The sequence below is a fragment of the Asparagus officinalis genome, chromosome 2 (genome assembly GCF_001876935.1).
Source record: "Asparagus officinalis chromosome 2, Aspof.V1, whole genome shotgun sequence".
NCBI classification, from domain to species: Eukaryota; Viridiplantae; Streptophyta; class Magnoliopsida; order Asparagales; family Asparagaceae; genus Asparagus; species Asparagus officinalis.
In genome coordinates this window covers 3636128-3648919 of record NC_033795.1, presented here as the reverse complement: position 1 = coordinate 3648919, position 12792 = coordinate 3636128, and the positions used below count along the sequence as shown (strand labels likewise).

Sequence of the window (12792 nt, the reverse complement as noted above, 5' to 3'; positions counted from 1 at the left end):
GGATGTATCAAGAATATGTGAACTGATCGACTTAAAACAGATTTGATGTCAATATCATTTCCACTCAAAACTCTTTTTTCAAAGTCTTCTATAAGCAAATAATTTTTAATGATGAACCTGAAAATGACTTTTAAAAGCATTCATTCCTTTCTACGTCTTTGATCAAGTCTGAAATTCCACTGACGAGTGTTTTATAATGTTGACTCCGGGACATTCTATAGTTTAGAGACAGCAATAAGCTTTTTAGAATTGGTTGTAATGGCATTCTGACTCATATAAAACGGAGAGGATATCATTTTGAACCTTCAAGAACATCATTCCTCTTTCGGCATCTCTCAGTGACCTTTTTCTTTGGCACTAGAGTTGTAAATATCACACATCCGACTACCACAAAAAATTGCCTTAAAAACATAAGGTGCATCATGCCTATGTCACATAAGGTGCCAGAAGCGTCCAACAATATTTCAAACACTGTTCATAGGCGTGTATCTCTAAATTTATTAGACATGCGATTCTTTTATGGTTTCGTTGAATAATGTAATAAGCCATATTAACCCATTAACTCAAGGATAATTTCAAGCTTCATTATGTATGTGTAGGTCTCCTCACTGCATTTTTCAAATTACATAACAGTTAAATGCATCCTCAGTTTTACTAAGATAAGATTTCAACAATGTGAGCATTGGCATCTTGCCACAAGAATATTTACTTTGAAATAGAACATATGATTTTTTTTTAAAAGAGTGTATGTTAACATTTCCTCTCAAAGAGAAGTCTGATCAATAAAACAAAAAAATAACATTAAATTATGGCTAAAAATAATGTGGCATATATGTTGTCAGCAACTGAAAATTTTATAAGCAGACTCTCTAAGAGCAATGTTTGATAATCAGAGATGACATAATTCAAACCAAGGATTAGCTTACATATTTTTGTAAGGAAGATACCAAACTCTGCTGACAATTATAAGCAGGTTGTATAAATGATATATGAATTAAAAAAAAAGTTCTTGAGACATACGGGTCTGCCCTGTTGAGTCGGCAAACTTCACAATAAAAGCACTGTGGAACCTCAGGGCGAACACCCTCCATAGGTTTCTCAGGTATAATGACACAGTTGATATGCTGCCAAAGTTTGCACTTTGGCTCTTCACACTGCAATCAACAAAGACCAATGGTTATGACGCACAGTGAATTAAGGAGTCATGGTCTATAAAGAATTATATTATACACTAAATCTCTTTGAATTTAACGTCTGATTAATTAAATACCCCTGCATGCTCTTTAGAGGGCAAGAAACACTCAAAAAAAAGCCCTAGAGATTAGTAGACCAAAGGGTATTCCATAATCCTAAAGGCATTAATATAAAGATTTAATTTACATAAAACATTGCAGATTAGCATTCTTCGATCATTTCAAAATTTTCCACCAGAGTTACATAAAACATTGCAGATTAGCATTGTTGGATCATTTCAAAATTTGCCACCAGTGACATAAAAAATACAAGCTCCTTCCTACACCACATAACGATGCCATTTATTCATCAGGTGTAAGGGTTGATCTATCAGTCTGCTCATACAGGGAAGTTTGCTATATGTGCATCACTCTAACCAAAGGCTTTTTTACAAAAACTGCTACAACATATTTGAAGACATTAATAAAAAGGAGGGCTGGATGTTTGTCATGTGTGCATCACTCTAGCCAAGAGGCTGGTGTGACACATGACGAATATGGGTATACTTGGTACCAAGCACCAAATCTGGTGCTTGTTAGTGATGTGGTCACTTCTGATCCACTGATACGGGGCCATTTTTAAATGTACACCTTAAATGTGTGGATGAGAAGCATCCACGTTACTACCAAGCACTAAATTTGTGCTCCGTACAAGTATACCCTCCCTCTTCCTCCTCTTTCCTAACCTGAAAATAGAAGTGTTTGACACAGTGTTATCAGTGTTCTCATGGCGCAGATATGAACACATGTATGCTACTTGCTGCTCCCAACTGTGCAGAAGGAATAGGATTAATAGGATCAACATTGTGGGACACAGTGCGCTTGGGGCAATTTGGGATCATCACAATGTGTGTATGCGCGCGTGAATACGCGTATGTAATGATTGTGTGGATGTAGATAGAGAAGAGTTCCATATAAATCTGAAAACATGTAAAACTAAGGATTGTGATGAAACTTTCATCTTTTAAGAATAAAACTAAACAGTTAGAAAACTTGATCGCAAAATTAGATACTTAAAGTTCAAACATCAATTCTAAAGTATCAAAATCTGCACATAAAATCATTTAAGAAAGGCTAAACACTAATGCTTGATATGGCAAAATAGCTTATGACCCAATTAGCCCATAGTTTGCATTTTTTTTCCTCAGGTGGGAGTGCTATCGATCTGGATCAGGAGTACCCCACAAATTGGTATGACAAACTGGATCATGGTTTGAGGGAGGTAGAGCACACTAGGCAACACTAATTTTGAAGAAATACAGACGATTAGCACCAATTGATTAGCAGCCAATTTTATTTAGGAAGAGAACTATACAAAAGCCATCTATTTTTTGAGAAGATGGAATATGCCATCTACATCTAGATTTACACATAGCCCATAAATACAAATATTTATCGTGGTGGCATTTGTCAAAATGCTAGATTCCTATTCGTGCAATGCAAGTTCTAATGCTTGCTTTGGGACAATTTCTCTAGCCTCCAATATGAATCAAAATTATGACTTCATATGCATTATATCAAAAGTAACTACTATACAGGCATATACAGATAATTAATGAACCAATAGCATTATAACTATGAAGATCATGATAAGCCTATCAAACAGATAAGAAATATTACCTGAATCATTGAGTCAGTAATTAACGTACTACCACAAGGACAAGAAACCTTCATCTCCTGATATAAATCCCTTACTTCTTCTTTAGGTTTAACTTGATTTATATCTGAGCTGCTTTGACTTTTTGATGCTAAATCAGTTGCCCCAGGAATTTGCATTTTTCTGCAGAAGCACCAAAGGATGTAAATCTATAAATTACAATGCAGTTTCAGATAGCCAAGTCTGAAGTAGAAAGCTACATTCCAGAACTATATATATATATATTATATATTATATATATATATATATATATATATATATATATATATATATATATATATATAGGGAATGTTTTCCTTAGGTGGTACCTTAGATCCCACCTAAGGACGCGGCCCAAAATCACATCATTCCCTTTTTTTGCGATCCGCTCCGTTGAACTTGATCTACACGTTCTTAAACCCAAACACATCAATTTTGGGATGAACCCGCCGTGTTTTGATCCTTCATTGAGCCCTGCAAAGAGTTCTATTCATTCGAAACCGTTAAAATTGCGGTGAGTGGATGAATGTCAAAACACGATGGTTCACCCCAAAATTGATGTGTTTGGGTTTAAAAACATGTAGATCAAGTTCAAACGGAGCGGATCGCAAAAAAATAGGGAATGATGTGATTTTAGGCCGCGTCCTTAGGTGGGAATCTAAGGTGTCACCTTAGGAAAAATTACCATATATAATATATATATTATATATTATATATATATATATATATATATATATATATATATATTATACACACACACACACCACACACAAGATATAGACCAAATAGATAAATGAGCACAAAAGTTCGCAAAATATTCTGCAAACAAATATCACCTGTAAGTGTCATCAATTATTTTCACTACTCCATCCTTTCCCATAGAATTTTTCTTCGCCCAAGAATGAGATCTTGAACCTGCAGCAAGGGAAAAAATTTGAGGATGTTATTTGTAAACTACACAAATTTGTATAGTTACCAACACTTGTAATTAGAAGAGGACACGCATATAGCATTGTATGATCGAGGTTATTGTGGCATTTGATTATTCATAAATGTCAAATAACAGTTTTGAAATTCAGAAGTACTTCCATACGCATATGGACGATTAAATTCAACATCGAAAATATATGGGGAAGAGCAGCTGCCACTTCTCCTTAACCAGTCAACCTGCTGTAGAATACTAGCATGTTGAAGACATAACATAAGCAACAACTTCATATTAGTGAGAGTAGACTCTCCATAAACCATAAGGGAAGGTCATAATGGATCTTCATAGCTTTACCAGTAAGCCAGACTGCCTCCTTAAAACCCTAACACGCCATAATTTCGATGCACTGCTTGTCTCCCCAATTTCCAATACAACTCTGAAATAAACTTTATTCCTACCAGGACTTGCCTCATATCGGAAAAAATAAGCACCCAGTTCAAGCTGTGAAACCCCAAACACAAGTATTTCCTGTTTCCAGACAGATGGTAGAGAATCCTCCTTTCAGGTCCCTCCCATTCTGAAGGTTGCCTTTATTCCTACCAGGACTTGCCTCATATCGGAAAAAATAAGCACCCAGTTCAAGCTGTGAAACCCCAAACACAAGTATTTCCTGTTTCCAGACAGATGGTAGAGAATCCTCCTTTCAAGTCCCTCCCATTCTGAAGGTTGCCAACTTCTAAAGAAAATGGTTCTGCTCCCCAAGCGCAGATGTTCAGCTTCCTACCAGTATTCAGGCACAGTCCTAAGGTCCATTGATCAAGATATCGCCCTCAGGCCAGCACTATATGTAATCCAAACAACCCGAATTTGGATGAGGATATTATAACGGTATAGTCAGGCACAATAATATATGCTTTCTGCCTTTAAATTGCAGCATAGCCCGAAAACAAAACCTACACCCAGTAGTAAATGCATATTGTATTTAATAGTCACAACTACCTAATCAATTTAAAATATGCATTAAACCGCTGTCAACAGATTGCCATCAGTCAAAAGAAAGGAAGAAGTAACCTAACATTTTATTCTGTTTATTATTTACTTCTCCTCCTTTCTTCTTGGCCAGGTATTGGAAAAATAGAACACCAGAAATGCCTTAACGCGATTATGAGGCTCAGTAATCAGTATGACGAAATACAGAGCGAACAAATACAACTTAATGGGGACAAAATCAGACATAGTATATGGCAAACTAGACGGCAATACATGACGGGCACTAGCAAACTACTTCTATATCTTCAGTGACTAGAAGAGTACGTAAGACAAGGTTATGAATAAATTAATGAGAATATATATCATGCTCAAACATAAATAGAGAAAAACAGTACTAAAATGATATCAAATAGAATATAAAGTTCAAACAAGTAACAATAGTTACAAGATGGAACTACAATGACTGCAAACTCAACCACAGATATTTGAAAATAAAGCTTTTCCAGCAGCATCTTACTTCTACTCCACAGATATTGCCATCTTAGAAAAAGTTTTGAATACAATGATTCCAGATGTAGAACATATTTGCAAAAGGTAAAGCAAAGTAAAACACCAATTAAGTTTATAGTTCAACGATTACGACTATATTCACATTCGTCAACTCATGACATTTTGAAGAAAAAAATTAGTAGGTACACTCATCTTATACAACAGTCAGAAAGATAACAAACTAATACCTTGGTCATCCGAGAGCAATGATAAAATTTTATCCACGAGTTCCTGCAAATTGAGGAAAAATCACAAACAGACAAATTGTAGAGGGTGTTATAAACTCAGAATGCAGACTGAAGTGAAGATTATATGTAGCATTCTATTTGACAAGACAGAATTAAGACAGTGGTTATAGGAAAGCAAAGAAATTATATGTTCCTCAAATAAGTTTTCTCTTGACATGGAATCTATGTTTTAAAGGTAACCCGTCTCCGCACCTCCAATCCCTAATTGCTTACATGGTTCCTTAAGGGGGTGACACGGTGACATTTTACTTGTAGACAAGTAGTTTTATAGAACTTGTCCAAGAGTACTTTTTCTATAATATAGATAATATCACTAGCGGTCCGCGGATCTACATACACTCTAGGGGTGCAGCTGCACCCCTAAAATATTTTAAATTGCATCTAAAGTGTTGTAATGTCTACACCCCCCACCCCAAAAAAATTTTAAAATTAAAATTGCACCCCAAGGCCCAAGCTATCTAAAAATACTAAAGAAGTTAATTAGAATTTTGAGTTAGGCCCATTGAAAAGTAAAAGTCCATTTAAAATTTCAACAACAAGTGTCGATATGCATTCACATCACGTAGTTTAGCCTTATTATATCGATATGCATTCGCGTCCGGAAAATTTTCTCGATGTGCCACTGGATAAGATGCAAAGATAGCTTAGACAAGAGCCATGAATGAGAATTAAAGAAAAGAAAACTAAGGGGGATCGAACGATAGAAATTAGGCGAGAAAACCCGAATGGTTGCATAGGTGGGCTTCTACTTTCGCGATTGAGGAGGAGAACAAAAAATTTTGTTTCGGACAAATTCTGCCTTCTGCTTCTCTTAAAAGTCCTCTCTTGAATTTGAATCAAAGATCAAAATTTCCCTAAAAATCACCTATATTGCACGGGTATGGGTACAGAACACAGCAAATTTGTAAAAGGTAGGATACAGGGACACGACTGAAACTCATGGGATATAATCGTAGTTCTGAGCTATATATGTAAACGATCTTTCTAAATCGTAGCTCTTAAATCTGAAACAAACTCGACCTTTATCCAACAACTTGTAGAAATGAATTTAAAGTGTAGGATATTTATCCAAGAAGTGTATGACAACGAGTATTTTAAATTGAACATGCACTTTATAATTGAGTACATGTCTAAACAAATATATGCATACATTAGTGTCCAAGAGCTCTCAGGTATGGGTACGAGTACAACACGTGTCGGGTACACGTGTCGAGTAAAGGTACAACTCCACACGAGACTCTTTTTCCTTAAAAGCAATGAAAGCGTGTATTGTAAGCATGAACCTTAGGCCCCTAGGCAAGAAACTTCACTTTTACAATAAAGCAACCTATGCAGCACAACAACCATATCCCTTATGAGTGTAATGCGTACTGATACATGTTAGACACCGACACTTTTATAGGCACTCCTTGGATGTGCGTTGGAGCTTTAAAATGTGCCCTCAATTAGCAGTTTAGGGCACCTTGCAGATACTTTTCAACACATCTTACACTTCTCACACCCATCCTTGTTCATATTGCATATTTGAGATAATTATTGTGTCATTTGTTCATCAAAGATTATACTTTGGTGAAGAAAGAACACCAAAATATGGAATTGATTAACTATAATAATGATATGTCTATGTACACTATAGGAAACTGAAGAATCAAGGTTTACTTCTTTTGCAAAGTCATTAAAGTATATAATAGATTATTAATCAACATTTTAACATGTATGTGAAGTTGCATGAATACAGGTACGGGTAGGGTGCGCGTACAAGGGGCATGACAAATTTGTAATAGGTGTTGTACGAGGACATAACTGAAATACATGAGCTATAATCATAGTTCTAAGCTAGATAAGCAAACAACCCTTTGAAATTGCAGTTCTCAAGGCTGAAATGAACTCGATCATTGTCCAAATAGTTTTTAAAAATAGATGTGACGTGTAGGACATATGCCCAACAAGTATATGACGAATGTTATAAACTAAAACATGTATTGTATAATTGAGCACACATCGGAATAGATGTATGCATACATCTAAGGAGAGTCCAGCAAGTGTCGAGTATAGGTATGACATCATGAAAGAAGTACGCATGTAGCATAGCATATACGTAATTTGTGTATCTTTAAAAATAATTGCATGACATTTGGATGCACAAGAGATCAATGTATGTATTTATGCACGTAAATTGATGTCGTCATGTCTCCATTTCTTGCTTGCTAAGGAACTGTTCTTCCTGTGTTTATATCCCGGTGCCTATTTCATACTTGTGTCTTGTGCTCTCATCCATGCTTCTTAGAAGCTCACTATTACACACTTTCTTCCATTGTTATACCTATGTTACTTATAGCTATTCCATAACCACCTACAAAGCCCATGTTCTCCCCGGTATTTTTCTGACAAAAACTACCCCTCACATAGGTGTCCATCACACTTAAGAATCGATTGTATTTGTTCCCTTTTAACCCTCAATTCAATTTTTCTTAATGTTTATTGTTCCCATCCCTATTTTCCTTTTTAAACTTCATTTCCACTCTTTCTGATCTCTAAAATACTTTCTCATGTTTGTTGTTTATTTCTCTTCCTTCTATTCTCACACTGATGTACAAGTGAGGGTGGTAACTAGGCATTATGATATTAATGTTTATCAAGTGTGTAGTTAACACAGAAGAATCATTGTTCTCAGTTAACGGCTTGAACAAACACTTTATAGTGGAATGACTATAAGAAATTGGCCATAAACCATTGCTATTACAAATAGGTAAAACAACTCGCAAAATGGAATCATACATCTAAAAAGTAAAAAAAAAAAAGATTCAGCACATCACCTTATACTGTCTATGTAAAGGGAATGAAGTGGAAAACCTTGAGCAGTACGTTTATGAAAATAGTCTATCATTTCATTACTCAAACCTTTCTGTTTCTCAGACATTCCTACGTCGGTTAAAATAAAAGATGTGAAAGGTCTTAAGTTGTGCTTCCCTGTTGCTAAATAATTAATTCTTCTAGGTTCTAACAATCATTTGATGTTGGTGTTAACAGTGACTTGCTACACTCGAGGTTTAGTGCTGCTTTTTCTATTGATGTCTGGTTCTGGCTCTAAAAGACTAAAACACCTAGGTCAAGGAAGATAAGGGAGGGTAAATGGATATTATTGATCAAAGTTATGTAAAGAACCTCAAAACACAGGACACAATCAGTTAATAAATTATAGATCTGAATTCAAACCCCTCTCAAAACTCTGTTATACAGTTCAGAGCACAAAACAAATACATTTTCTAAATGGCCTTTCAACAACAACAACAAAGCTTTAATCACAAATGTTTAGGGTCAGCTAAATGGCCTTTCAACAGCAAATACACTTTCTAGATGACCTTTGATACATTGTATATTCTCACAGAATTACCGCTTAATATGAATGGACTTCTTAACACTGACTTGCTTCACCCAGCACAAATACCCCAACCAACCATGCTTGTTTTGTAGTATATTGGATCCTCATGTTCTTTATAAGAGTAAATCACTTTCTTGAAACCTCAAACTTAATATTGATGACCTTGCGTCAACCAATCCTAATGTTCACATCTTAGATTACAGAATTTGTGGGGGGGGGGTGTGTGTGTGTGTGTGTGTATACGCCTTTGCATCATAAATAGGTTGGGAACAGATATTTAAAATCAGTTGTAGGAAGATCAACAGATAACTCAACAGTTATTTCATTTCCTTGCTATATGTTGCCCAGCATAGAATATGCAATTCGATATCATGTTATTATCTGAATAGCTTTTAGATAAAAGGAAAACATTCAAGCATAAACAGTAGTATCTCACCAAATATTATTACTACAAAATAAAAAAAGTTAGGATCTCATAGGGCTGTGCGTACTCAGGGGAAAAATTAGCAAGTCAACAAGAGGATCCATACAGCTCAAGGGACTTACACATTATTACAGTAGAAAAATAAAGGATTTCCAACTACTGACCTGTTTCTTCCCTTGTTTTGGAAGTCCAAGTTGCGTCAGGACATCTTTAAGCTCTTTTATTCTGAAGTACGCCAACTTGTCCTGCAAAGAAGGCAAGTTCAACCAAAAAATGTAAGAATAGTAAGGTTTGAAAAACACAGCTTCAGATTTTACAATTGTGAGTCCATGTAATAGGAGAATCTTCAAAAAAAATCAAGACAATTAAGGAACTAAAAATTATATCGGCAACAGAAAATTATAAGAAAGAATAAGTACTAGTAAAGCATTCTTGTGTTGTGGAAGGTCAAAATACCAAAAAAAAATCTATTGTAACTTTTAAGGAACATGGAGTAGTGATGTCTCCTTGAAAAGAAAATTATATTGCAATACCATTTACTTTAAATGGTCCAAATAAAATTAAAAAGAAATTTTTTCTTTAACTAATGGAGATGAGTGTGCTAAAAGAATTTCTAATTTTTTCCTTTTTAGCAAAAGATTTATTATAAACAACTATTTTCAATGGTCAAATGAAGTGTCAAACAGCATTAATCATATTGGAGATTCTCAAGCAATAAAGCAATAATAATAGAAGGAAACAATTTGATATTTTAAAAAGATTTATACAAAGACTCATTAAGGCATGCTGAGTCATTGACACGGGAATAATTTAGCAAGGTCAAAATGTTGGAACTGACAAAGGCTGGTTAATGAGGAAAATTTTGTCAATAGTTAGGTGCTACAGTCTAATAAAATTAATCACTACTTGTCATGTTTAAAACAACGCATATTTATACAGAGGAAATGAAAGCCACAGTTGCCAGGTGAAAACAATGTGGAGTTGCTAGTTCAATTCACATTGCAGTCAGAACATTGATTTTAAGAATAATTAGCCTCATACTTTCATATAATTCCGTAAAAATTGGATAAATTAAATATATCCAGATTGGTTCACTTTCCAGGACGTCTGCAGACTATCCGAAAATTTTTATTTTGTTTGCTGAATATTGTGCTATGTTACCAGCAGCTGAATTTATTATACGAGTGTTAAATGAGCGTTATCTTCTTATATTGGGTGCATACCCCCAAAACAGTCGCATTCTTAGTTTCATTCATTGTGTTCTACATAATCTTCTTCATTGCATGTTTTGTCTGTAACACAACCCCTACCCCCCAAAAAAAAATTGTCACCCTTTCCCTTCTCCCCTATAACGGGTCTCTCTACTATCATTCGCCATCAAAACAATCGTAATATGTATCCCAAGCTTTTGGGGCCACAACCAGAATCTTATTTCTACATTCAGCTCTTTAAGTACCACCTCCTTAACTTAGCAATCGACCATTTTCGTCTAATCCGAAAATCCCATAATTGCAAGTTTGCTTATACATATGTGCCCTCATTGCAACCCAAGCAAAATGAAGGGCATAAATACACCATAAATGTATTTTAAAATACTAAAACCATTCAATTATCCGAATTTCATCATGCATTCAACAAGGCTTAATCTTTTTCAGCATTTTCTGCTTAACTTTAAATTCTAATCTTCGATCCATTAGAATTGTTAACTAACCAAGACCTAGTTCAAGTGTGAAACACTTACAAAACTAAATTTTAAAAAATACATATATCAAAATTCCCAAAAAAACACTAATTAGCGCAAATTAACAAAAAAAACAAAACAAAAGGGAAATCGATAGGTTTAAAGAGATGTACCTTAACAGTGGGCGCCGATTCCATCTCCCCGACGATGGAGAATTTAACCAAAAAAACCCTAAATTAACACCCGCCGCCGTCTCAAAAAGGATCGAATCCGATCGGATACTGAGATCTCGAGGCCCGACGAAAACCCTAGGGGAAGGCGCTACGAGAGGGAGCGATGATCGATCAAATCCATGCGCTCTTGCGTAATCTAGCTTCTCTCTCTCTCTCTCGTTTCTCTCTCCTCCGCTGCTTTTAATTGTTGTTTTTTTTTCTTGTATTTGGTTAGTGCTAAAATGGCTGCTCCTGCGGACTTGTGACGCGCCGGTTCAATCCGGTTTGTTGCGGCCGCTTCAAGTCCGGTGTGTTAACGCGTAAATATTTTTAGGAGAATTTTTTTTAAATACCTTTTTCAAAAGAGGAATTTTTCAAAACAGCCCCAAAAAGTTTTTATTTTTCAAAATCGACCCTTTTTTTTATCAAAATCGACTTATTTTTTGCCACGTGGGCTTAATGATGTTCCTAAACAGTCGGGGTTGGTAACTCCGACTGTTTAGGAATTTTATTAAGCCCACGTGACAAAAAGTGGGTCGATTTTGATAAATTAAAAAAAATCGGTTCGATTTTGAAAAATAAAAATCTTTTTGGGGCTGTTTTGAAATTTTGTTCTTTTTCAAAATAATTGGCAAAATCAATCTTTTTGTGAAATATTTACAAAATCGATCTTTCTTTGGCCACTAGGCTAAAACGATATCACTTTTGTAAAATATCAATTTTAAATTACACGAAACTAGTAGTCATATGTACTTAGTTCTCGTTAATTAAATATTAGTCATTTCAATACAAAGTACACCGGATTATTATTTCAAATTAACCATTAATTACACGAGACTATTAGTCCCCGTGTATTTTAAAAAATCAATCTTTTTTTGGCTAGCTGAGATGACAAGGCTAAAAAAAATTCTATTTTGCTAAATATTCTCAAAAAATATCGATTTTGGTAATATTTTTTCTAAAATGGTCTTTTTTTAAAAAATTCTCCATATTTATAGATTGATTTTGGGGAAATGTGTACAGCTTGGTCAACAAGATTTCTGATAACCCACTCCATTGACTAAGGGGGTGTTTGGTTCAATTTCTAGAAATTATAGGAAATATTTTCCACCTAAAATATGATTTCCTTGTATTTCTTAAAAAAATTATAGGAAAAGTTTTGAGAAATCAAAAAGTACCAATTTTCTTGTTTTTTTTACTTTGCTTGTTTGGTTCAAAACAAGAAAATAACTCATAACTTTATAGAAAATAACAAGATTTGGTAGGTTTTTAATTAAATATGGTATGTGTCAGATTTCTGGTGATTTCCTCTCATTTTGAGAGGAAATTGCTTTTTGTAAAATTTGGTAGGTTTTGATATTTTATAGAAAATATTTCTGTAAATTTTTTGTAGAACCAAACATAATTTACAGAAATCTCTAGAAAACTTTTAATTACAAATTTACCATTTTCAGATGTTTTGAGAAAAGTTTTCTCAAAAAGTGTGCAACCAAACAGCCCATAAGTCAAT

At 34.7% G+C, this 12792-nt stretch overlaps 1 protein-coding gene across 5 annotated transcripts in view; it reads right to left on the bottom strand.

Annotated features, from left to right (window-relative positions):
• LOC109829963 (E3 SUMO-protein ligase SIZ1-like) overlaps positions 1-11525 on the bottom strand; it is a 28385-nt gene extending 16860 nt beyond the window's left edge. For all 5 annotated transcript variants that reach the window (XR_002244166.1, XR_002244167.1, XM_020397073.1 and 2 more), the window contains exons 1-6: positions 11244-11525; positions 9554-9634; positions 5524-5566; positions 3705-3783; positions 2853-3012; positions 1021-1154 (exon numbers count right to left, since the gene is read on the bottom strand). Coding sequence is in view for 3 of the 5 variants with exons in the window: in XM_020397073.1 (XP_020252662.1) it covers positions 1021-1154; positions 2853-3012; positions 3705-3783; positions 5524-5566; positions 9554-9634; positions 11244-11267 (521 nt within the window). In the remaining 2 variants the exon portion in view is untranslated. The remainder of the gene's footprint in view (positions 1-1020; positions 1155-2852; positions 3013-3704; positions 3784-5523; positions 5567-9553; positions 9635-11243) is intronic.